The sequence below is a fragment of the Python bivittatus genome, unplaced genomic scaffold (genome assembly GCF_059951505.1).
Source record: "Python bivittatus isolate LINGU-HERP-01145 unplaced genomic scaffold, Pbiv_v1 ctg000980_np1212, whole genome shotgun sequence".
Taxonomy (NCBI): Eukaryota; Metazoa; Chordata; class Lepidosauria; order Squamata; family Pythonidae; genus Python; species Python bivittatus.
The window spans coordinates 523,293-550,148 of record NW_028277125.1 but is presented as its reverse complement, the minus strand read 5'-3'; the positions used below and the strand labels follow the sequence as shown (position 1 = coordinate 550,148).

The window sequence follows — 26,856 nt, the reverse complement described above, 5'->3', positions numbered from 1 at the left end:
CTTATCGGCGGAGAAATCCATAAAGCGTCATCTCTCAGTCCTAGGGTCAGCAGAAAGTCCATAAACGCTTGCCAGAAGCAACAACATACCGTATCTAGGTTTAACCCTGATCAAATAAACCCACTTCATATTCCTTCCTTTTACTTCTAACAGTCTTAATCTTCAGTTCATTCAAATATTATCATAGGATTTGATTTCTCTTCATTTCTTTGCCCCATCACACAGAGTTCTTCAAGGCTTTAAACAAGCCTCTTCTTTAAATCCAACAGGAAAAATTGTCCAGGTCACCCTCTTGGTTTATCATTTGTATTTCCCTTTTGAATTTTAAAACATCAGCCAATTTCTTTTATCGATCCAGTGAAACCTTCTTTTCCAAGTCATTCTCTTGGCCTGTCAGTTGTAAATCCACTTTTGGTGCCATCTCTGATAAAATTTGTTCTACATCTGACATTTCTTCAATAACATCTTTCCTACATGGTCTGTCCATAGAAGCAGACATCATTACTGACATTGTTGATACTGTGGCTACTCATTTCTGACTCCATTCTTCAAAAGTCTTCTTCAGTATTTTCATTGTTATAACATCTTGCATTGTTTCCTCTACCTAAATTGTTTAATCCCCTCTAGTGTCCACTTTTTAAATCATGAAATTACTTATCTCTGTTACGTCTTCCAAAAACCAAAACAGATCTATTTCCCACAAGAAGCTGTTTGTTCTTTATAATTAATTCCAAAGTCTTCTTGTAAAAGTTTCAATATTCCAAATGTATCTGGACACTTGGTCCATTTATAACTTTTTAAGATCAAACTCTTATTTAGCTTTTTGCTGATTCTTTAAGTTCTTAACTTTATAATTAAATTTTCTTTTGTTCAGAGTTGAAGATAAACTCACCCGATGAAGACTTTTCAAACTTGTCATCCCGAAGGACTCTAATAGCTTTAAAATGGTCAATAGGCAATTTCCAAAAGTGATTAGAAAGTGAGGTTTGCAAAGTTAGCGTCCTTTAAAAGTCTCTGCTGCAGTTGCCTCCTGGTGCTCAAACCCGCAGAAAAGTGCTGTCCTGTTGTCTCCTCAGGAGGAACAGCTGCCCAGAGCACATGGAGGCAACCTCCCATCCTCTCCTTATCCGGAGAGGTTCCAAGGAAGCGGTCTACTCACCAGTTCCTTGATCTTTACCACACCCCCCGCCGAAGTCTGAACATTTTCAAGTTTTAAGTTCCTCTTAAAGCATGACTGCACCCACAAACAGCCTGGTGGACCTGATCCCAAACACGTCTGCCTCTGCCCATCCCAGAGGAGAGCCCAGGACACACACTGACCCACTGGGGGAGGGAGAGAAGCTGGCTCCATCTGGTGGCTGAGGCCGGCTGGGCATCAAGCGCTTGGGGTAAAGCCGAGGGAGGGCTGCCCGAGGCCTTCCCCGCTCCCTTCCCCTATCCAGGGCAGCCACCAGAGGCAGGTGTGTGATTAGGACAGAGGCTTGCTTACAACCCTGGAAGACAAGAAAGCACCCCCTACCCCTGGCAAGGCAGTGCCTGTGCCTTCTTCGCATGGGAAGCTCAGAAGAGAAACACGGGAAGCCCTCAAGGCCCACGCAAGAGTCTCCTTTGCTTTCTTCCCTTAGCTCAGCCTTTGTTTTAAATCAAAGGACCTCTGCAGCTGAGGGCTGCAAAGGAGGACCGCAGATGAGAGCTCAGAGGGGATCTGAGCCCTGCAAGCGCTGGCTTATTTGCTTTGGTCGGGCCCCAGAACAAGCATGTCCCCCCAGGGGCTTCGCCTTCTCGCTTGCAGAAGATTGCAAGGGAAGGCAGGCAAGGAACGTGGCTGGGCAGTCTCATGGGCCAATGACCGGGGCTTGCAGCCCCCTGACAACTCCCCGGGAGCAGAGAGGAGGCTCATCTGGATGGGCAGCAGATCAGCTGTGGAGGAGAAGGCTGTGCCTGTGGAAGACAGACACCGACTCTGCCTGCCTGCTCTCCCTCCCCAGAGGGGGCTGCCCCTGCCGGCTTGCATGGGCCCGCTGCCCCCGCCTCCCCGGGTCTCTGTCAACACAGCAGCTGGGGCTGAATTCCTTGCACATACTGTGCAGACTTCCTTTCCCTCCTCCTCACTTCCAAAATGGCCTTTCCTCTTGACTTTTCCCAGCAAAACAAGGGAGGTTCTTGTTTGTGTGAGTACAGCCAAGTCAGATGGGAGGTGGCAGCTGAACCCAGAGCCCTTCCGGGACAGCTTTAGGTGGTGTGACTAAGCGTTTTCAAAGCGGGGCCTGGTTCTTAACTGGGTGGGGAGGGGGTTGCTTGTTTGGGAGGGGTCAGACTGCTCTTGGGAAAACTGTCAGGAGGCAGGGCCGCTCTCCAGAAGCCTCTTCTGATTCCAAGTGACACACTTCACAGACTGAGGCCCCAGAGAAAGTGGGAGCACATCACGGGGGGGGGGGGGGGGGGGCTGGGTCTGTCAGGGGTTTCCTTCTTTCCTGACTACTCTAGATTTTGCACTCCCCCATCCCTTCAGTGTGGAGAGAGGTTTCTTCAGCAGGGGTCCAAGGCAGCAAAAAGAAAGCCTGGGGCTGGGGGCTGCCCCCTCCCGCAGTGCACCAAGCCCCAAACCGCAGGAGAATCACCATGAGGCAGGACCTTGTCAAAGCACACGAGATTCAGCTGCCCACAGATGTTGATCCTCTGGGGGCTGATGCAGAAGATCCCAACCTTCTTCAGCCGCCGCTGCGCGTACACAATCCCTGCCGTCAGGGCAGCAGGAAGAGCCGGCGGGACCGTGATGGTGATGATGTCCAGAGACTCAATGATGATGGTGTTGGCAGGAACCTGGAAGAAAGCAAGTCCAGCAGAATGGGCTGGAATTAAACCTGCCAAAGGCCGCCTGGCCTCCAGCCACGCTGCTCCTCGCCAGGGCTGGGAAAGGTCCCGGCTCAGTCCCCAACGAAAGCGCCCACAGCTTTAGAAACTGGGGGAGGGCAACCCAGTTTGCTGCAGGTGCCCCCAGCGCTGGTGAGCACAGCCTGCCAGAGCCACCCGGCAGGTTACGTGTGCAAGCAGCCGAGCCCGGCCCAGCAGGCGGCTCTGTGACCAGGATAGACATCGCCCGCAGCAGTGCCTTGTGTGATGGTGGCACCCGAACGGTTGATCCAGCCTCTGCACCATTTGCTCTGCACCAGGCAGGCTTTGACGGAAGCCCCACCCATGAGCGCCCCACCGCACCAAGAGGTTTCTACCTGGTGAAGAATGCTGATGACAATTGTGTACAGGAACCCAATGCCTGCCACCCCCACCAGGCAGAGCAAAAACAGGTAGGCCTCCCTGTAGAGCTGAAAATCCGTGGGCTTTGGATACAAGATGGAGCGGACCAGCTGCCCTTTCGAAGTGCTGAAACCTGCAACCAGGAGGATTTCCAAAGAACGGATCAGAAGGGAAGCCTGTTCCATGCCTCGGCCACAGCCTGGTAAGGAAGCTACGAAGGGGCCCTAGAGGCCGCCACCGCCAACCCTGAGGAGCCAGAGCCGCTGGGCAGGCAGGTGCAGCCGGTGGCCCAGAGCAGCTCCATCTTGGCGAAAGCGCTCCTGCAAAAGGAGACACCGAGCCTCATCTTCCAGGGGAACAGAGGGCAGAGAAGAAAGGTCTCCATTACTAGATCAAAACAATCTCCGTGGAGCCACCGGGTGTCTGGAGCCATTCCTTTTTGGGGGGGGGGGTGGCAGGGGTGGAGAGTTCCATGGAGCTTCACCAAAAGGGGAGGGTCAGAAGGCGTGGCCTGTTTCTCCTGTGCTGGGACTGCCAAGGGAGGCGCTGAGGGCCAGGGCTGCGCTGTCGAGCGAAGGCAAGCCAGACCCAGAGAGGCTGCTCTGCAGCTGTTCAGCAAGGTCCTCAGAGGGATTCTGGGGCCCACAACTGAGAGAGCCCACAGGCTGCCCACAGGTCTGTGGCAAAGAACTCCCCACCCCCCAAGGAGGGCATCTAGGCAGCCAGTCAAAGGGGCCTTGCTGTGGGGCAAGCGGTTGATCAGCGCCGAGGGAGCTGGACATTACGATGGGGAGCTGCGCTGGGGGAAAGAGACAGCAAGGGGTGGGAAGCGCCATCTGGGAGACCAGGAACCTCCTTCCCGCCCAGCCCTTGGTGTACCTGTTCTGATGACCACAGCCTTGACGAGCTCCCCAGTATAGAAGCGGGTCTGAATGACCGTTGTGCCACAGAAGAGCGTGTGCCTCCGGTGCCCGTCTGGGCAGTACACCTCACCCTCCAGGGCCTGGGAGTCCTTGGACGGATTGGGCAGGTTGGTCTTGGTGACAGGGACGCTCTCACCTTGATGAAGAAGAAGCCCGCTCATTGCTCACGCCACCTGCAGTGTTGCAGCCTGACCCCGGCCCAGAGCAAGCACACCATCAACTCACCCGTCAACATGCTTTCGTTGACGATGCAGGTTCCGCTGAGAAGCACTGCATCGCAGGGCATGATCATTCCACGGAGCGGGACCACGATGACGTCCCCGGGCACCAGGTCCGTGGAAAGAACCTCTTCCACACCTGAAGGGCAGGAGAGGTCTGCAAGCGGACAAACCACCAACCCCCCTCTGCCCCCGTGCGGTCCGCCGGCCAGCAGAGAACAGCTAGCAGAGACTCTGGGTGGGGCATGGTGCTGGGAGAGCAACCCTTATGGGAGAAGCCAGTACTGCGTACACTTGGCAGCAACCAGCAGTGGTCTTCCCAGAATGTCCGCAAGCCAAGAACAGACCTCCACCCAGGGCCCTCTCTTTGGACGGAACCCAACTCCAGGGAGCCAGGTCCGAAATGTTTACGCGTGGCTTTGGAAAGCTCCCTCCGCGCCACCCCCATGGCAGCTTGCACATCGGGAGGAGTTTAAACAGGAATCCATAGTTGCCCCCCCAACCCCCCCTCACACCCCCTCAGCCAAACTGCCTGTCCCCGGCCCATCCTACCGTGGTCTGCTCTGCTGATGGACACCCTGATGATGCTGTGAGTTGCCACCATGTCATGCAGCATCGTGTATTGCTGAAGGGAGAAGAAAAGGTTGCCAGCCAGATGCCCCAGGCCTGGTCAAGCAATCCTTCAGCCCAGCCACCCCACAAGCCAAAAGGGAATCCAGGAAGGGAAAGGAGCTCCTGCTGGCCAGCCTGCAATGGGTAGCATCGCTCTTGGAGACGCACGGTCCCGCTGAGGTGAACAAGGCGAGTGAACCAAGGAGACCCCTGAGCTCCTTCTGGACGAGCCTGCACGACTCTTGCGCTGCCATGAAACCCACAGTGCTGCAGGGAGGCTCACGGCCCAGGGGAGGCTCCGTTCAGCTGATGCCTCTGAACAGGTCAAAAGGCAGCCCAAGCAGAGCAAGTTCCCATGCCCTCAGCCAGCTGGAGTTTCCAGGAACAGCTGGAGTCGACATGCTGTACCTCACCTCAGCTATGCAGAATTCTCTCCTGAAGCCCACATTCAGGGATGAACTGAGGAGCACCTGGACACTGAGTCTTCAGAGGAAATCCTAACCCTGGTCTGTCTTTCAAAGGGCCAGGAGCACTTCTGCCTTATCAGGGTTTGTTTGCCCTGCCCTGCCCTGCCCACCCCACTTTTCGGAACTGGAAAAGCTGCTTTGGACTTTGCGAGAGAGACTGCGGCTGGCGTCCCCAGCAAGCTACACCACCAAATCCAAGGCTCCAGGCAAAAGCCTTGAGGCACCGGTCCGATGGGGGGCATCAGAAGGCACATTCTGAATTAATTACTTAGTTAACTCTCTGTAGCAGTGCCTGCCCTCTGGAATGGGGTTTCCCCCGAGATCTGGATGCCCCCCCCCGCTTTGTTTAGAAGAGCTGTGAAGACCTGGCTCTGCACCCAGGCCTCTGGCGAGGGAGGGTGAGATCCCTCCCTTCATCATGCTTGCCAAATTCTTTTACCTTAATCTTTTATTGATTTTATTGCAATTTCTTTGATTGTTGTGAGCTAGTAACAGTAATAACAGTAATCTTCAGGGAACGGCCAGGGACATCAACGGAACAAGTCCTTCAGGCTCCATCCTTGTCAGCCATTTCTGCAGGTTATTGAAAGCCACCCAGGGGTCCAACAGAGCCATCAAGGACACAGTCCGTCTGTCTAATTCTGGTCAGGCGATGTTAATGATGGTGACCCAAAGAGACTGGGCTAGACTGAAACGGGCCTCAACAGTTCACTTCATCCTATATCTCTGTTTTCAGAGCTATAGTGGTGCTTAAAAGTCTGTGAACCCTTTTGAATTTTCTGCATAAATGTGACCTAAAACGTTATCTGTTCTCCACACAAGTCTTAAAACTAGATAACGTGAATCCAATTAAACAAATCAGTCAAAAACACTATACTTGTTCATTTATTTGTTGAGGAAAATGATCCAAAGCTACACATATTGTTTTTGACTTATTTATGCAGAAATACTGAAAATTCAAAAAGGTTCACAAACTTTTAGGCAGCAACGTACCTCCTCAGAAATGGGTTTGCACGTTCAGAAGTTTCATCAGCCCAAAGTAGGTGGCAAAACGATAGCAGCACCTGCGACATCTTCCAGGCAAGCCGATGCCAAGAAAGAAAACCCAAGTTCTATAAGCCTCCAGAGCCCAGACACATTCATGGTTCAGGGCAGCGCAAGCAGTACACTGGGAACACAAAGGCTGCGCTTGCACAATAACACACTTAACTTGGTTAGTAACTGTGTTTGCCCCAGACACTGGTCCCTAAACTAACCACACAGGCTGGGTTCCTGCAACTCACTGTGCCAATCAGAGCCCAATGAAAGTTAAAAATAACCTAGTTTGGCCTGTTGCACCAGTGCCGTCTGGCTTAAGCATATCATACAAATCAGTCAAAGAATGTCAAACCGCCTCCTCCAGCAGCCCTTTTCACACCCACCTTTCGGATGTTGTACAGAGAGCTGGCAATGGAGATCAGAGACATGATCACAATGGCTATTGCATAGTAATAATATTCATCCGTGCACCAGAGGATCACACTGAATAGCTGGAAAATGTAAAAAGGATTGAGGACCTGTGGGGGGGGGGGAGGGAGGGAGGGAGGGAGGGAGGGAGGGAGGGAGAAGCAGAAACCAACATTAGGTCATGCCCTTTCCTTCACCTTGTTGCCCGAATGCAGAATTCCCTACCCAGGGTTAACGTCCAGAGTCCTCCTAATTTGCAAGTGAGAAAAGAGAAAGGCTCAGCACGCAAAGGGACCAAGAGAAGCAGTCCTTCTCCAAGGGGTGGAGAGTCCCAGCCACAAAAGCCAGGGGCCAGCGAAACTCCACAAAAGGCTCTGCTTACCAGAGCCTTCCTGCTCCTGCTGTGGAGGACCAGCCACCATCAGCCCCCACAACTCTTTGGTATAACACAATGGCTTGGAGTAAAAGGCTCCTCGGCTTTCTGAAGGCTGGAGTTAAAGCTTTGCTTGCAAGATGAGAGGAAAGGACTCAATTCACCACGTTGGACAGGCAAGCTTTTTCATCCTCCAGAACACTTAATCAGACAGGTTGGCGAAAAAGGCAGAAAGGAAGAATGCTGTGGATTTTCCACTGAGATGGGATGTGGAAGAATGCCCTTTTTGCAAACAGGTTGCAGAAGATGGCATCTTCACTGGCCAGGATGGCTTTGTTAAGAGCCACAGGGATCAGATAACATGGAACTCTCAGTTACTGAAACTGCTGTGTAAAACTTCATATGCACAGTATAGACATAGGTACAGGTACGCATGATACCCCAATGGCATATATTACTTATTTCTGCACTTCATAGGCCAGTAAGCAGTATATTCAGTTAACTGGGGCATCTGACTCCCACAGGTAAATAGCCCCTTCAAGAGTACAGTAACCATCTTGGAGTTCTTATGCTGAGTGAAATTTTGCAGTATGAATAAGATGTCTAAGGAGAGCTCTTTGGATTATGACAGAGGGCAGTTTTAAAGATTAACTTTTGGGGTAAGGTTAATATTCTTAAAATAAACATAGAATGTTATAGACATTGCATGAATTCATACACACACACACACACACACACACACACACAGAGTGAGGGAGTGAAGTTGGGAAGAGGAGCTGCACCCAGGCAGAAACGCCTCTCACCCCATTTCCCTCATTCATTCATTCATTCATTCATTCGTTTGTTCGTTCGTTCGTTCGTTCGCTCGCTTGCTCACAACAAGCATCCAAGCCCAGTCACTGAGCCACCCCCTGGCGTTTCCAAGGACATGCCCACGTCCAGAGGCAGCCTCACCCCACCCAGGCTCTTAGCTTGCCAAAGCAAAGGCTAGGACAGAGTGGGGTGTGCGTGCGTGTGGGAAAACAGGAGATGAGCAAAGGGGAAGCGGAGGCCACGTCTGGAGACTGGCGGCTGTCGCAAGCAGGCAAGAGGAGCATCGTTCAACGGCCAGGACCACATGTTGTGGGCGGCGGCAGCAGCCTATCCTGGGGGGAGTCCTGCCTGGAGCTTGGAGCTTTGCCGGGGGCTCAGTAGCAAGAACCACCACCCTGAAGCAGCCTGTCATTCCAACTAGAGTAAGAACGTTTGGAAGGGTGCAAAGGTTGTATGCTACTTTATAGACTTATAAACTTTTGCTTGAACTAAGAACTGAGTGTTAAAAACATATTTACATGGCAATATCACTTGGCAAGGCATAGAAGGGCAAAGAGCAATAGTTCATCGTTGGGGAAAGTGTGTGCTGCAATAAAACACTTTGTACAGATTTGCTACGCTGTGGTGTGTCTAGTCCTTGGAAAGCAAACCACACAAACACATCTGCAGAATATTTTCCAACATTTAATACAAAGTTTTATAAACTGTTGTGGGGATTATCTTTTAAAAAGATGTAGCTGTCTATTAAAGAGGGAGAATTTGGTTTTCCACATCTTGAATTAGCCATTTTGCATATCTTTTAGCTAGTACTAAATTTTGCATGACCCCTTAGTGGAAACTCTTCTTCTAGGGGCCCCTCTAGAATATTCATATAATGCACCTTAGTTGGTTGGGCTGTCTTGGGATTAAAATGAAATAGATTTCAAGTAATTCCTCTTCATGGTACATTATTTCTAAGAAACTGCATTTTGAGGATGAGGATGATAATGCCAATTATTCGGGCGGAAGACAGGATTTATATTTTGGATCTGCTGGTAGATGAAAATGGCCATTTTTTAATCTCTCTCCCCTCTAAAGGACAAATATTATTTGCCTAGACTGGTTCTGCTACAGCATCTACCAATTCTCAGTTTGGAGCTGTGGTGTTTTCACTCTTGGAAGCGGCTGATCTACAAGTGATTATTAAATCCTACAACACAAACTCCCCTGTAGTTACGCTTTATAAATTTCTGTTGGTGAGGAATCCATTTGATACGCAAGCTTTAATGTAATTAAGAATTACAAAAATTTCCCATTTTCCCTAGGTGTTTCCCTGGGAAAAGGCATTAGCATCAATACCAAAAATCTCAACAGAAGCTACACTTTATCCAACAAAAAATAATCTATTTCAGACTTACTGGAATCCATTGCATTTATATAGAAAAAATGTGTGTAATATTCATTTAATTAACCTGTGCACTGCCTCAATCATAAGGACAACTCTAGATGGCTTACATATTTCTAGCATGCTGGAGATGCAGTGAGATTAATTTTTTACTTAAATACAGGGTGTCCCAAAAGTCTTAGTACAGTTTTAAACTTTAAAACTCAATCTTGAGACAAAATTTAATATCAGATTCTTTTGAGCTATATTCTTATTGCATGGAAATTGGCATCTGGACAAAGAAGTAGATTCTGTGTGTCTTAGTTAAAGCTAAAAAATGTATTCTTCAGCACAGGGAAGATAAATACAGGGCCTCAGCTATTCAACAGCTTGCAGAATTGATGTTGTTAGCAATTTGCAACTCATACCCTGGTCACCTCCGGGTTGGACTACTGTAACGCGCTCTACATGGGGCTACCCTTGAAGAGTATCCGGAAGCTACAGCTGGTGCAGAATGCGGTGGCGCAGACAGTTCTCAATGCCCCTAGAAGGACACATGTAACACCGCTGTTGCGTGAGCTGCATTGGTTGCCAGTTTGTTTCCGTGTCCAATTCAAGGTGTTGGTCATCACCTTTAAAGCCCTTTATGGCACAGGACCAGGTTATCTGAGGAACCGTCTCGCCCCAGTTATTTCAGCCCGCCCCACTCGGTCCAGCAGAAGGGGCAGGTTGCAGACCCCACCGGTCAAGGAATTTTGATTGGTGGGGTCTAGACAGAGGGCCTTTTCTGCTGTGGCTCCCGCCCCAGGGAACATCTTGCCTCCCGAGGCCCAGTGTGCCCCCTCCCTCATGGCCTTCAGAAAAAGGATTAAATCCTGGCTTTGCCAGAAGGCCTGGGGGCTGGATGGGGGCTCGCATCTGTGGAGATGGCTGGTGGGGTGATGGGTTTGGTTCCCCCCCCCAGCATCTTGAAGGTTTTAAGGCTAAAAATTACAGGGGGTTTTTAGGATTTTTAATGTATGCTTCTATTTTTAATTATTTATGGATTTTAGCCATTGTTGGAGGGATTGGCGTTTTTTCCTTTTTTGTTATTGTGAGCCGCCCAGAGTCACCCATTGGGGGAGATGGGCAGCATACAAGTTCAACAATCAATCAATCAATCAATCAATCAATCAAGGAATGAATCAGGTAGATTAGCTATAGTTGGTTATAAGAAAATATGGATACCCCTCGCTGAAATGCCTTTGTGCATATATACTCTGGTTTTGTTTCTTTATTTAGATTCCCTTCTTCTTTATAATTGTTTATTTTTCCTTCTCTCTTTTTTTTTTAACTTGGAAAGGACTCGATAGGCGGATAAAAATGCCAAACCCAATCTAAACATCTGGCTGGCTGTGCGACCATCATCATCATTGACAAAATCACCATCAGTCAATTGCAAAAGGCAGCTTATATCCTGCAACAATACCTTTAATACCATCGAACAACAATGTCTGTCTATCCCGGGTCCTTGGGAAGGACTCGACAGGGGGATAAAAATGCCAAATCCAGTCTAAACATCTGGCTGACTATGTGACCAACAATAATAACAACAAACAAAAAAGGAATTAGGCACTATAGCAGACTGCAAAGGCCTCATTCAGGATGGTGGTCCAGTCCTGCTCCCCCAGTCATCCTGTCACTGCCTGGGCTCTTTCCATCCTCAGCTCCCAGGTTGCTGGAAGACTGAAGCAGTCTGGTTAACAAGCAGGAACATTTTTAGACTACGTAGCAGGTTAAAGAACAGGCTGGCCAAATGAAGATATGCCGTAACACAGATTTTGGAACTTTCTTATTGATAACCCAACCCTTTCTGCTTTTTGAGATAAAGTCAACTGATTCCCACAGAAACCCGCGTAGGCAGTGTGAGACAGAGGAGCTGAGTGATCGTTGTTCCCGCACCGTAACTCTTTCTCGAGACTCAGGCAGCCAAGAGTAGCAGTTCCCCACCCCCTTCCACAGCAAAAGGGTACCTCTTACCTCTTTAATCAACAGTTTAAAAATGGAAGGCACTTTGACCGCAATTTCATTGAGTCCGTAGAATATCTTTCTGTATCCAAAGGAGATAAAAAAATGAAGATGCATAAATTAAGCTTTCAGCTGCTGCCCAACAGCCACCCAGCACTAAGACGCACAGCCAGGAGGAGGAAGAGCTGGCAGGTGGGATGAAAGGGGAGGCAGGGAAGCTGAGTGTCCTGCAGGGGCTCCCGGGACACACCTGGGCCCTCTCTGGATGGCTGCAAGAGCATGGAAGCCGAGCTGGGGAGGGGGAGAGGGAGAGGGAGGCAATATTGGTGGGCGAGAGACAGAGAAGCTACTGGTCCCGTGGGAGGTTGAGAGGGAAGATGCCCTCCTCCAACACTGCTCGAAAGATGCCACAGCAGCTGCCTTGGCGTGGAGACATCCCCTTATCCCTGTGCTCCCTGCAGAGGCGCACCTGTAATCCTGCATCTCCTTTGTCAATCCTGTGCTGTGCTCCTGATGAATTGAAGCGCAGGAAGTGGATTCATCCAAACCCCTGCAGGAAATGGAGATGGATGCATGAAACACAGGCACACGCATGTTAGCTGGGAAAACCCCTTGTGCTGCCAGGGCCTCTCTCCTGGGGATGGAAATCAGTGTCCATGTCTTACTTTATGGAAATGAAGTTCTGGATCACGTCATCCCAGAAATACTTCACGCTGTGGTGGGTGAAATAGCGCAGCTGGAAGGCAAGAAATACAGATGATTTTGCTGCTTAAGGGTGAGACTCAGCAGATGCTGCTCATAAAAGCAAACTGAGTATTGACAGCACTAAACATCAAACAGGAGCGCAACACATTTCTACTTCCTGCACCACTACTTCGGTGGGCCAGTTTACCTACAAGAGAGGCAAACACGGTGCACAGCTCCTTCACTTTTCTCCAACTCTGCTGGCCCTGATTCTAAGGACCCCCATCAGGAAAACGTGTCTTCTCACAGAAGCCTTCCTGAGGCTTCTCTTGTGAAATGAGGCAGGCCGGGCAGACCTAACCAAAGCTGCTCTTGGGGACCAGGGCAACACTCTGGCAGTCCTGGGTACCTCTTGAAGCTGCGGAGCCTGGGAGAACCCGTTCAAGATGCCATTCTCTTCAGAGGGAGTGACACACAAAGGAGTGCTGGAACCATTGGCCACCTTCTCCGACGACAGGTGCTTTGGAGCCTCCAATGGATGGTGCCCCAGGGAAAACACAGTGCGGACCTTTGCGCAGAACCATATCTGGAATTCATCCTTCGAAAAAAGGGAGAAAGAAAAAGGGGGCAGAATGAATTTCTACTTCTTTTTTGAGAAGGAGTTCTGGAAATAAATCTTCATCAGGTGAAACAAAATGGGTGTAAGTGCCAACAAGATGCAGAAGCCCCCCAGAGAAGGAGAAGCACAAGCATGGGTCCGGCTGCCAACCTTTTCAGACCTGCTTGTGCCAGCTTGACACCTCAGAGCTGCTTGGCCATGCAGAGCAGAGTCCTTGGGGTCAACACCTTCTGAGACCAAGGCCACAAAGGTGTAGAGGAGCCTCCTGAGACTGGTAGCAGGAGGTCAGAGGCCAGCCCAGGAGGCCTACATGGGAGAGACTTTCCTAGTGGCAGTTGACCGTGCTTTAGCTTCCAGTGAACATTCTTGGTGTGAGAGGGTCTACTGATGGATTAGACCAACTGTCTTGGCATTTTGGGTATTAAGCTGTTACTAACTCACGTGGCCCAACAAACTACATTTTGCTAACCCAGGTTTAGGGGTGAGCATGTTGTGTGAACTGAGCCTTGATTTTCTTTTAGCCTAATCCTGCACAGTCTTCTGCTTTTTATTATTATTTTGTCCTACACTGACAACATTCCAGCTGGGAAAAATGGGATACACAAAAGGTGTGCTGCATTTGGGAGGAAGATGAAAGACCGCTTGCTGGCTCTTGAAGCAGAAGGCCTGAGTGGCACCCCCAGCAGGAATTAAGAATAATCCTGCAATCAAGAGTGCATGGCAGCAGCCCCCACCTGCAAGGCCATTCAAGGCGTCCGCAGCCCTGGTTCTCAAGCCAACGACTGCAGCCGCTCAGGAGCACTGACTTACGGTTGTTCTCAGCAGTACCACCTGGCAGCGTCTCAGCGAAGCCCTCTGGCAGGTTGCCTTCACTCGCCACTCAGGCATCCAGTAGAGGAGGAGGAGGAGGAGGCCACCCGAGCACAGCACCCCTCCAGCCACAAAAACCATCTTCCATCGGCAAAAGTTGTAACCATAAATTTTCTGCATAGAAAGAGACCAGGCAGACCATGGCAGTCCAACAGCTGTAGGGGGGGTAAGAGCAACCCCTCCCCCTGCAGCCGAGCCATGAGTGGCTCACTCAGGCTTAAGAGCAGCTCTTGGCCCAGATGCAACCAGTCCAAAGGGCTTTTGTGGAATTGGCAGCAAGAGCAGTTGTCTTACTGGCCTCCCCCACAACACCATTTGGCATCAGCAGAGCAAGGAAAAGACAGGCAGAAGGCCTAAGCAGACTGCCCCCCACAGCCCCCCATCATCCCATCTACAAGACTGCAAAGAGGTGAACAGCTGAAGTCCCCTTTGGGGCTAACGTTAAGAAACGGGCCAAACTGACAATGGGACAAAGTGGTCTAGAGCAAGGAACCTAATTATACCTCTTTTGATCTATGGGGCACAGCCAAATTTGAAGGCGGCAAAAGGAGAGGGTTGCGATAGCCTGAGCCGCAAAAGCCCAGTCTCATAGAGCGATGGACCAGGAACGCGCATGAGAAGACCCGGCCTCTTACTCCAGCTACAAGATCCAAGAGGATCTCCTCAACTGCACAGCAGGGGCAGAAAGGGTCCAGTGGGTAGGTGATTATGCTAAGGAAACTCAGGTAGCCAGAAGCAGAAATGAAAAGGTCCAAATATCTGGCCAAAAAAGTGTGCCACTGCGGATCTCTGGGAAGAGGGCCAAAGAAGGGAGGGAGCTCCCTTGAACTTCGAAAGGCCCTGAAGCCATCCCCGCCTCTCCTTGGTGCCCCCTCATCCTTTGAGGTCAGCCTGCCCATGCAATATCCCTCCAGGGCCACGAGCCGTAACAGCCCTTCCTACCAAATCCAACATTTTGGAAATGAGTTTTAGCTGCTGGGTTCAATGACACTGCCTTTCTTGTTATGAAGGAGCTGTCTTAGAGAGGCTCTGCTCTAAATAAATACTCAACTGGGCACTCATCTCCATGATGGCCACGATTGGCAAGTGGGCTGAGACTTCCTGCGTTACACCTACCAAAGTTAAGGCAGCTTTGCCCCCCCTATCCCTGAACATCTGCCCTGGCAGGAGGAACAGGTTGTCCATGCGTCAGCCATGCTGAAGGACCCGCTTAGCCCTTCCTCTCCCTGAACTGCTCACGGGACCGACCTCCCTTTGGGAGACAGTGGCCCAGCTGGCTCCTGGGCTTCCCTTGGGGAGCTGGTCTTTAGGCCCGCAAGCAGAAACTGCTTTTTTTGGGAGGGGTCCCTCTGGAAGCTGCTGGGGTGAGGGTGGGGTGAAGAATTTTTGATTTGGAGAAGCCCTTCTGAAGCTCTTGTCTGAGGGGCAATTTGCCCATTGACAGTGGCGCAGTTTGTTGGAGGGAACAAAGCCATCAGGGCCCCTGTAGCCGGGCCCTGAACGAAGAAGAGTCCCGCACCTCACCAGTAAAGGCCTGCCTGGAAGGAGGAGGACGGGTTGAGGCACTACTTAGATTCTATCTATCATGAGTGAGATTCAGTTTGACCCTCTCATGACTCATGACACTATCTCATCGTTTTCCCAGGAGGTCTAGGTGGCATCCATGGGTCTCTTCATTTTATCTCCCCAAAACAGTCCTGTGAGGTAGATTGGGCTGAGCAGGCATGGTTGACCCAAAGTCACCCAGGGAGTTTCCATGGCTGAGGGCACACTGGACCCAGGTTTCCCAGGACCTTGGTCAACATGCAGGCTCTTCTGTGGTAGGACTCAATCTCACAATGGCTGTGCTAAATCTTTAATCTCCGCTTCAACTATTTTCTGCAGCTCGGCGTGGGGGTGCATGCTCCCAGGGCTGCGCAGTGGGGGGGGGGAGAGAAAGTCATCAGGATTAAGAAAGTACCAGCTCCTCCTCTTCGCCTTCCTGAAGCACATTTTCCTCATTTTCCATGGTGTCGAATTCTTTGCTTAGCCACAGGAAACCTGAACTGGAGAAGAAAAGGGAAGAAGCTTTTACAACACATTTACAAAGATTGGCTCCGCCTTGGCCTTCTTGAAGCGTCCCCCAGATACCCTCAAACTGGGCAATAGGAAGAAAAATCGTAATTCTCTCTAAGTGTCACCCACAGTGCAACTGGCAAACCAGCATTCACACAGGGGAAGAAATCACCCCTGGGCCTGGGCAGCAGGTCTGTGGCAACACCCTGGGATGAAATTCTCAGCGTATGCTGAACTATGGAGTTCTTAAAAACATACAAAGGTTTTGCTCCTAGCCACCCTTCTGCTCAGAAAGGTGGGCTATACATCCCATAGAAGAAATCAAGGGCTCTTAAAGTAAACAGAAACAAAAGCTGTCAACCGCGGAAACCAGCTCAACTTGAAGTACCACATCCAGGTAAAGCAGCTGCGAGGACTCTTCCTTGCCCAGACATTTTCTCTGCCACTTAAGTCCCCCTCCCCCATGGTTCCCCAAAAGTGCCCTTTGCCTCGAAGATCGCTTATGTCCCCAGCTCAAGATATTAAGTTGATGGTTCTATATGTGTCTATCCCATCTTCCGCCATCATGGATTCCCCATACCAAGAAATAATGTAATATTGCCAGCTAGGGCACACACCTCCCATAAAGGTTTGACTCGCTTTTATAACAGATCTCCAAAAAGCACACCATTTTGTACGGTATAAGCCATTTGCCGCGCATAACAGCAGCACGAACCACTGCGCTCGTATCCTTTTTCCCCTTGGGACCTGGTATAGGGGCAACGGTTCTTCACTGCCGCTCCTGAGAGGACCATAGCGCCCTTCTCTCCCTGCAAAGGGGCTGTTAAAAGCAAAGGGAGAGGCGTCACCTCACTTCCAACTCATTCTGTTGAACGCAGAGAGTCTCTCCGATGAAAAGGACCATTTTCCAGAGGACAAATCTAAGGTAAGGAGTTACCTGGTGGTCTCCAGATGTTTTGGACTAGTTGCAGACAACAGGGATGGTGGCAAAGAACTACAGGTAGTCCTTGACTTATGACCACAATAGGGACCGGAAAAATTTGTCGTTAAGTGGTGTGACTGTTAAGTGGGGCATCATGTGACTGCACCCGATTTTACAACATTTTTGCAGCAGTCGTTAAGCAAATCACTGCTGTTGTTAAGTGAATGACGCCGTTCCCCATCGATTTTGTTTGTTGGAAGCTGACTGGGAAGGTCGCAAATGGCAATCATGTGACCGCAGGATGTTGCAACCATAAATACATGCTGGTTGCCAAGCGTCTGAACTTTGATCCTGTATCCACGGGGACGCTACGATGGTAATAATTGTGAGGACTGGTTGTAAGTCACTTTCTCCAGCACTACAAACAGTCGCTAAATAAATGGTCGTAAGTTGAGGACTACAGAACAGGACTTTGCTATGAGCACTACCATAGGTTTTACAGTCCAAAACAAATGGGAGGCAACAAGATACTTACTCCTGGATTAAATGATGAGCTTTGCAGATGTGAACTTCTGTACAGGAGAAGGGGCCTTTTAAACTTTTCCATGTTGTCTATGATTTCATCCTCAGTGGGCTTTCCCATCTTGGTCTGTATAAATGCGCTATAGACCTTGCAAGGATACCCATTTCGCCAACAGCTCTGTACACAGCTAGAGAGCAGAAGCAGAGCTCAGAGCAATCTCAAAAGGGCAGGGGGGCTACAACCATCCATTCTACTACTGGGTATAGGCTGGGTTTGGATGCTACCTTTGAGAAACAAGCAGTCAGCGTTTTCCTCCCCATTTCCTCCAAAACCAGTAGAGAATTAGGGCCCTCTCCTATTGCAGTTCCATAATAAAGGTGGAATTGAAGCTCCCTGAAAGAATTAGACTGAATAAACCCACAAGGGAACCCTGGAATAGCCCCACAGAGCCCAGGATCCATTCCCAAAGGGACAACCAGCCTCCCAAGGAGGGTATGAGGCAGCTATCTCCCCAGCAAGCACAGTCCCAGGCCCTGTGATTCTCGCACTGGGCAGGGAAATATCCCACCTCAGGCTCAGACGCTCTTAAACTCCCTGGAACACCCACTTTTTACAGTACTGGCAAAGCCAACTCTGGGCCTGATCCTGAGTAGGCTAAAAGCCTGCCACTTAGATTTGGACCCCAAAATAAAACATCTTCCTCCAATGTGCAGATTTAAAATCTACGCTGTTGTTACCTCCAAGCAGATCCAACAGACTAAGAATGCCTCCATCGGAAAAAGTAAAAAAAAAAATCCACCCTGTGCTTACCTGTTCTGGGTGGAGAGGGGGATGATGATGATGATGATGATGATGATGATGATGATAACAACAACAACATCAAACCAGCAGTGGTGTCCCAGTGGTTATCAGCACACTGGGTGCCATATCAAAAAACCTTAAACGGCACTTAGAAAATCTGTGCATTGACCAAATTTCCATCTGTCAATTACAAAAGGCTGCACTGCTTGGATTTGCCCCTATACTACGCGAATGAAAGCCAACACCAGCTAAAGAACTGGTAGCTGTGATTTCACATTGCTATGTAGATGATGATGATGATGATGATGATGATGATGCAACTCTTATTGTGTTGTTCCATGAAAGGATGCCTTCAACCATTAATTCTTAACTTCTACAATGTTTTAAAGGGGGAGGCATGTTATCTCAAAAGAGATGGATCTCATGCCGATTCTATCCTGAAGCTATTTCTCCTGCCCCACAGCCCAACCAGACGGCCCATTTGGAAAGGGAGAAAGAGATTAGCAATTCAGTCTTACTCTGCCTAATCTTTATACAAAGCCTTCCCCAGAAACACAGATGCACAGCAAAAGCAAACTCAGTCATTTCGAAAGGACAGCTATATAAGTTGACTAAATAAATTTAAACTAGGTACTCATGAGGTTCACAGACCAAATGTTGGATCTCTAATAAATTAGGAGTTTGAAGTTTGCAGCCAAGCAAAAGCTTCAGAGCAGCGCCTGATTGCCCAGCTGTCCGTAACCAGCTACAGAACAAGAGAGATGTCACATGCCAAGATGGGGAGGCAGCTGACCCCTTGGCCACCATCTCCCAGCCTTGCAAACATCCCTGGTCCACCTCCTGTCCTGCAGGTGTCAGACCCCAACAATGCCTAAGAAAGTAGCAGCACTACTAAAGGCAAAACAGAAACTGTCTGTCTGTCTGTCTATCTGACCCTTCATAGAGAAATATTAGTAAAAAAAAAAAGAAGAAGAAGAAGAAACAAGTGTACAGGACCCAGCTTGGACCATGGAAGCAGACCCCACATCACCATTTTTCAGTGGATATTCTTCCACTGTGGGACACACTGGGTTCCCAAACAACATCATGTACATGCTGAAAAATGTAGGCCTTCTGCAGGCTTAGAAAGGGACTGAGGTTTATGCGAATCCACAACCCTGGGGGGCGGGGGGAATCCCAAGGCGAGAACACCAGAAACTGTCAACGAAGATGCCACTTGCTCAGGAGCTCAGCAGCCGCAGACCCAGGGGAGGAAGGAATGGACCACCCTGGAGAACAGCAAGGCAGATCAACTGGAAGAGGATCTTTCCCCACCAACCCCAGATGCTGCTATTATTTCTCCTGCAGAAGGAAAGCTGCCAACCCTCCCCTCAGAAAGAAGTGGGGTCAACCACATTGCCAGTTCAGAAGACATAAGAAATGATAACTGAGTAGAGAAAGGAGAACATATTTTATAATCAATAATGCTTTGCTTGGTTCCCAAAATTATTTTGCACTTGCAAATAATGCAGCTTCACTGTCAGGCATGTTTGGCAGCTGAAGGGAGAAAAGTGAACAGAAAGCCGACAAGCTTCAACTCCAGAAGAAAGTGAAGTCCACCAGAACAAGCACTGCCTTTTGCAGCTTTGGTCCCTACCTGCACAGCGGGATACCAAAGATGAAACAATCCAAGGAGACACTTGTGGATGAAGCAGCCCCCTAGCTGCCCTCATTCCAGCTCTCCCCTTGCTGGTCCACTTCTGCCTTGCCCTCCTCTGCTGCTTCAGTCAGGCTGCCAAGCACCCACCACTTCCTGCCTGTCTCCAGGCCCCAAGACTGTCGCCATATCACTCACCCCCAGGGATGAAAGCCTGAGAAAGGCACCCGTGGGGTGGCTGGGGGGAGCGTCAGAAAGGCAGGCCACTTGTGAGGCTGACGGTACGGCTCCCTCGCCACCAACAGCTCCCCTCCATCCTCTCCACTTGCTTTTTATCGCTGCAGCCGGTTCTTAATAGCCATCTTGCTATCTCAAAGGGAAGTCCTGCCAATGAACTGTTTTGTCAAAACCTTTAAAAAAGAAAGTCTCCAAAGTGCTTAAACTCTTTTATCAAGAAAGCTCTTGGCACAGCTCGCCTTGGAGCGCAACCACCAAAAAACAACAATGGCATGCTTGAATGGGGCCGGGCTGGAGGATGTGTCGGCAGCCCCCAGACTGTGGGTGCAGCGCACTCTATTCAAAGCACACAAATGGCCTGCTTGGGGCTGAGGGGCCCGTGCGAGCAGGAGTCCTGATGTTATCTCCACAACTGAAAGCCCGGAGGATATTATGCCTCCGACCAAACCCTTCCTTGCTTCTACAATGGGCAGTTTTGTGCTCAGAGCTGGGGCAAGCACACAATGCAAGACCCAAAAATGGTGGAACAGGCGCCAACGCTCTAGCGATGAAGTATGGCTGTTATCACTTGCCCTGGGGAATAAACCTCACAGTGGACCTCTCAGGGGCAGCACACCAGACATGCTGCCAAAAGACACCAAGCCCACGAAGAAAGCAACATCCACCACCTGAAACATTGGGAGGGATCGGGCTGCGGGAGACTGGCCTAGGAGAGAGGTTTCGTTTGTAAGAGGAAAGGAGGTGAGGATTAGGCCCAGGCTCATGTATTACTCACATACTTGCACACATACCCATAACATTATTCCCTTTCAGGGAAAATAGTGTCACGCCAAGAATAGAAGAGTCAGAAAGGCAGGGAAAAGGAACTGTAGGCTCGACACAACACCACGTCTTCTAACAAACCATTTTTACTTCCACCACTTTTTTAACCTTTCCACTTCTTGCTTTCTGAGGATCTCAGAAAGGCCCGGCCATTAGTGGGACTGCCTGTCTCCAATTCCATCTAGCTTGTCTGTTGCTGCACCTGCCCTACTTATCAGCAGTTCCCCAAGATCCAGATGACTGCCTTTTAAAAGGCCTTGAAGACCTGGTCCTCCTCAGGTGCAGCATCAAAACTTGAGGGCGAGCCTGCTTTAATTGCTGGCATGTATGAACTGTCCTTGGTGCAGCGTATTAGATATTTTTGGTTGATTATTTGTTTTCATTTTTGTTAGCCAAAATGAATTGCATGGCAAGTGAGTGGTCACAGAGATTGATAGACCTCTTCTTCTCAGTGCATTTATTCTTCCTTCATGCATTTTCATACTCTCCACATGACCAAGCCACTTCTAGTGGTCACTCCCTTTTGGACTCAGTCCTCATTCATTCAGCACTCATTTATTCTTGGCTCTGTTATTTCTTATTTTACCACACGTTTATTAAGACCTCCATTTTCATGGCACTGAACTCATTTTTGTTTACCCAATTCTTATTTCCACACAATAAAATAGGCAGATGCTCAGTCGGTACATGTGTCTCTTGGTTGGTCAGATATCAGAAAAAGTACATTGGCTTGCAAGTTCATCTTTAGCTAAGAGACCTTAGCTTCTATAGAATAGAATGAGATTTGGGGGAAAACGGCTTCGGCTAGACATGTAGCAGACTGGCCAAAATGTGCCAAGAATGACAGTTCTCGTGTCCTCACCATTAGCAGGGAGGTCTGCATGCAACATATGACATGACTTCTCACCATTACTGGAAAGCATTCTCTCAATCCGCTCTCTCAGAAACATACGAATGAGGTGTTAGCAGGCTGAAAAGCTCAAGTGGTAAGCCTTTCTATGTGTCAGAAGACACCACTGCCAAGGATTCAAACTTGACATTCACAGAAACACTTCCGAAGAAGATATGTCCTGGTTCATGGAACAACTTCCTACCCTGAAGAAATAACGGGGCTTAGAAGACCAGTGCAGTTCAAAGAGAGCAGCCTGGCTCAGAAGCACGAGATCAGACTCCCAACTTCCACTTCATGTCTTCTGGTGAGAAAAGCTGTGACAAGCGCACAAATACAGAAATGCAGCCAATGCAGAAAAAACCGATGCACAGAATTCAATCATATCACGTCCCTTACTGATGCAATTCTATATTCATTCATGCATTTATTCAATCTGTACAGCTGCTCACTCACCAAGCAGCTCTAGGCCACTGACAGCGTTAAAAGCATCATCATCCAGCCAAAAAAAGGAAATAGCACGAGAAAGCCACAAACACACACCAACAGCATCAGGATCAAAATTCGCCACGTGCATATCCTGACAGTTCTCCCAACATGCTGCCTTGTGCCCGAGGGAACAGCCCAGTCTTCAGGGCAATCCAGACCTCTGAGGGAGCTGGGGGGGATTCCATCGGGCAGACACAACAGCCTTCACAAAGGAATTCTGAAGGAACCTTGTAACTCTGTACAAGGCTATGTGGGCCTGTTTAGGAGAGGCAGCACTATGGAAGTGAGAAAATAATATTAATGCACAGATGTTGTGGGATCATCACATGGGCATCACACAAACCATCAAGTAGAACTGATATCTGCCTGGCTTCCAGAATGGCTCAATGCCTTTTCAACCTGTTTCTGAAGCAGATAATGGTTTATTTACAGTGCACTTTCTTTGGGGATCCCCGTCCCCATCTTCTGAATAGAATAGAGGGTGAAACTAAAATGATCTCACTGGATCAGGGAGGAAGCAGTTCCACTCAAACCTCAGGGAGTATCTATCACTCTCCCAGCAAAGCAGAAGCCCAAAAGAAATGTCTCTGGAAGAGCATTGGCACGTGCTTTGTTTCATGTATTCAGACCTCAAAATACCAGTTCTGGAGTGTCCAAATGCATTCCGAGAAAGGCGCCTCCCAAAGTGGCCCATATGACCCGCAGCTCGCCAGAGAGTTGGAGGCCAGATGAAATCACAGAGGAAGTTGGCAAGATCTACTTGAAGCACCTAAAAATAGTGTACATTTTGCTTAAACAATACCTGAACTATGTCAGGCAACAGCAACCGCCCTGTCTGTCCTTGTTCCTATCCTCTGAGCGATAACATTTCTAAGGAGACATGTTACTGGAGTTTTAATCAGGGAAGCCTTCTTTGTGGCAAAGAAGTGCACAGCCATTCTTGCAATGAAGCCCTCCAGATTGAGAAGAACCAATCACCAAAACCTGCCACCACCTCCAATCCCCATCGAGTGACGTCCAAAATCTGACATCAGGATGCAATCCCCCACTCGGTTTAAGAGGCTTCTCCTCGACCGCTGCTCCACCAGTTGCCTATTTTGCAGTCAACTCAAAGAAAACTTAAAATCCAAGCCTTCCGTGTAAGATGAAAAGGGTGACACTTTCATTCACTTACAAAATAAGAAAAACACACCAGAAAACTCTGAGTCAAGAGAGCAAATGCCGTTAAGGTATTAATGAATCAGAATACTAGTCTGGACAAGCACTTTGCCCGTGTTACAATCTCAGCTTCCGGCAGGCATCATGCACTTGGTGTAACAGGGTGTACAACTATAAAACAGATTTGCTGGAAATGACCAAAGTTCCCCCCTCCCCCCACCAAGCTTCTGCTCCCTCAGGGGCCAAACAAATGCCACCGAGAAGTCCACAAGGAGCATCGTCTCCCTCTTCCTGTTGAAAAGTGGGCAATGCATCCCCCACGTTTTTGCCGCCACTGATGTCCATGAAGAGGCAAGAAGGCAGATGTTAAGGAAGTCCCTGCTCCTGATTCTCCTCCTGCCTCTTGCACCACTTGCAGGACCCCTCTGAGGAACCTCTGTGCTGTCAAAAGGACTCAGCTGCTGAATGGCAAACCAAGCTGTACCCTTTACGCCACTTGGAAATCGGCATGACATCATCACTGAATGAATACCTGGAAATTTTACAAGTATACCAGCTACTTTTTAACAAAGCTCTCTTCTCAATGTGCCTTTTTATCATTTCCCATCTTGGGTTTTGCAGCATAATTAAGCTTTTGTTTCATAGTTTAGGCCTAAGGAAGACCATTGTATCTAGCACCCATCAAACTAAAACAATATTTACACTGGTAAAAAGTGCATTCTTTACATAATTATGGGTTTTGCTGTCTGTAAAAAAAGATACACGCCACATTTAATTTGGAAAGTGAGATTTAAGGCCAAAGATATCTTATGCTAACAAACCAGGCAACCAAAGCCTTACATCACACAGCTATAGTACAACGTACACACAAAAGTAGTTCTATCGGACTCCCTGTAGATATGCCTAGATCAAGTTGTATATTCTTTCATAACATGACACACACTCAGGTGTGGAGAGCAGATTTGCTGTGTCAAAACATTCTGACCTGCACCTCAATTAAGATAGGGATTTGCATCGCCAGCACAAGATATGATTCAGGTCCAACCTGGCCATTTGGCAAATAGCCATTTCAACTTAGACTGAATTGGAGGCTGCCAGATTCAACTCTATGCCTGAGACAGAAATGAAATTCCAAAATCAGAGTTCTGACTAAAACAACAGCCAAAGAACTTTAATGAACCCTGCTATTAAAGGACAGGTTTTTCACATTTGGCTCTCTAGTCTTGACTAGATTAACCAAGACTACCATTGTCTGTTCTAATAAAATTTTAGGAATATTGAATATGGAACTTCGAATGTAGAGATCTCTCCTTAAGATTGCCCATGTAATATAACCCACCCACCCACAACACACACCTTTCTCTCTCTCTCTCTCTGTCTTTTTGGTTTGGTTTTGTTTTAGTTCTCTATTTTCCTTTCAAAAAGTTATGTATTTTTAGTTTGCCATGTTAAACAAAAAAGGAATGAAAAACGATGAAAACAACAAATCTCAAATGTCATGCTCCCTCCAGAACCCCCCAAATGGCTGTTAAGTTGTATTTTCTGAATGGACTGAACTCTGCAGATGCAGTATGGTCCTTCTAAGAAAATGCTGCCTTATGTCACAAAGACAGCGATGTGTGGCTTTGCACTAGGTTCTGGTTAATTCTGATTTTTTAAAAAAGGGGAGTGGAAAGTATTTATTTATTTTCCACTTTTCTGTCCTGAGACTCTTAGTGGGTTACATAAAGCATAAAACCAAGTACGCTGAAAGTTGCCGGCCAGAAATCATCGACACTTCAGCGGTTCGAGCTCAACTTTCGCGCAGCAGAGTGAGCTCCTGCTTCCTCCCCCCAGCTCCTGTCAACCCAGCAGATGGAAAACTTACTTGAGTAGATAAATGGGTACTCTCACTTTGGTGAGAGGAAAAATGCTGGGGGCGCCTTGCAAAAGGAATCGGGAGCAGTTCCTGGTAACGCAGAAGCCGCGCACGTCCGAAAAAGGCGCGAAGCAACGGAAACTCCGCCTCCTGCGCTCGCCAGCTGGGCTCTGCTCTAGGAAGGAGGCAATGGCAAACCACTTCCGAAACACCTTGCCTTGAAAACTGCAAGGACTCGTCCAGGCAGTCACCGCAGAGTCGGTAATGACTGAGTGCGGATTAAAAAAAAAAAAAAAGTAGATTAAAGGCATAATTGTTTCTTCCATCAGACCTAAACAAATGGTCATAGGAGTTTCCGTGTAAAGAAATTCAGAATAATTTAAAAAGATGTGTTCATCCCCCTTATTCTTGGGTGAACAATGCCATGAAATTGACAGATGGTGCAGGTTTCTCCTTGTAAGGAACCTACCAAATTACAGAAATGTAGCTGCAGCAGATTTGGAGTTAAGCTGCTTTAAATCCATTTGTAAAAAGAAGAAGACGTGGTGTTTGTCTTGTCTGAGGATTCGTGCCTCCCATTCTGCCCCCCACCAGGACTCTCTCTTTCCGGGCTGCTCCAAAGTGCTTTGGAAAGAACCAGTTTGCTGAAACACCTTGCAAGCTCTTTACAGAACTAAAGACATTCCCACTACCTAAGAGTGTCTTCCAGCAATATTTTCCCACATAAACAGCCTCATTGTTGCACTGTGCCCACATCCATTTCACCTTTGGAGGGAAGCTTTGGAAACCGATTTTCTTAAACCGGCTTTGCAAGTCCCAAAGCCATACTCTCATTTTATGACCGCAAAACATACAGGTTGGTCTACTCATAAAACCATATCCGATACATTAAGTTTAAACGAGAGCTGGTGATTGTATCGCAAGTCGGTAAGAGTTCAAGTAGACCCGAGCCCGGTACCTGGCGCGCGTGTCCCGCCGGCGTCCGAGGGGCCCGGCCTCTCCGCGGCCCCAGCGAGAGCCTCCTTCTCCCGCGGGAGGGGCGGCCCTTCCCCGGACCTTCAGACCTGCCCGTCCCCCAGGGCGAGGCGAGGCGAGGCGAGGCGGGCCGTCGGTCCCCCCGGCGTCCAGCCTAGTCGCGCCAGGCGGGGCGGGGCGGTCGCCCCGCCGAGGGAGCCCGCGGCAGCGGAGAAGCCCCTGCCCGCCCCGACGGCCCCCCGGGGGGCGCCCCCGCCGCCGCCGCCGCCGCCGCGCTGCATGGCGCCTCCTTCCCGGAGTTCACGGGCTGCTCCTTCGCCAGCGCCGCCCGCGGAGCGGCGTTTTCACTCCTTTGCCGCTTGTGCCACCGACGTGGCGGCCTCGCCCCGGCGCCACCAGCCGGGCCCCCGCCTCACCCGCGCGACGCCTCCAGGCGGCCTCGCAGACCCGCCCGAGAGTCTCCGAGCCGCGGGCAGAGGAGCGGCGGCGGACTCGCCTTCGGCGCAGCCCCGGGCCGGGGGCGCCGGGGGGCCCTCGACGCCGCCCCGCCCCGCTCCCGGCCGGCCAGCCGGCCGGCCGCGGCCCACGTGCCCCCCGGACCCCGCTCACCTGCCGACGCCGCCCCGCCCGGCCGAGGCTGCGCGCGTCCAACCGGCTCCCGCGGCCCTCCTCGCCGGCGACGGGAAGTGACGTCATGCGCCGCGCCGGCCGGGCCGCCCGACGGGCCCACGTGCCTCCGCGGGAGGGGCGGGAGGGGCCGGCCCCGCCCCGCCCCCGCCCGGGCGCCCCCGAGGAAGCGCTGCGCCGCCGCCCCGGCCGGGGCGAGTCCCGCGGCCGCGCC

At 49.7% G+C, this 26,856-nt stretch overlaps 1 protein-coding gene across 14 annotated transcripts in view; it reads right to left on the bottom strand.

Moving 5' to 3' along the window:
• The window catches only part of ATP13A3 (ATPase 13A3), a 44,527-nt gene extending 17,764 nt beyond the window's left edge, over positions 1–26,763 (bottom strand). For 3 of the 14 annotated variants that reach the window (XM_088132267.1, XM_088132269.1, XM_088132268.1), the window contains exons 1-12: positions 15,611–15,695; positions 13,591–13,764; positions 12,571–12,759; positions 12,143–12,213; positions 11,947–12,027; positions 11,490–11,559; positions 6,897–7,031; positions 4,949–5,021; positions 4,404–4,535; positions 4,135–4,314; positions 3,231–3,388; positions 2,635–2,823 (exon numbers count right to left, since the gene is read on the bottom strand). In XM_088132267.1, the coding sequence (XP_087988393.1) occupies positions 2,635–2,823; positions 3,231–3,388; positions 4,135–4,314; positions 4,404–4,535; positions 4,949–5,021; positions 6,897–7,031; positions 11,490–11,559; positions 11,947–12,027; positions 12,143–12,213; positions 12,571–12,759; positions 13,591–13,764; positions 15,611–15,658 (1,500 nt within the window). In that variant the 5' untranslated portion in view covers positions 15,659–15,695. The other 11 variants (XM_088132272.1, XM_088132275.1, XM_088132274.1 and 8 more) reach the window with 11 other exon arrangements.
• Positions 26,764–26,856: the final 93 nt, after the last annotated feature.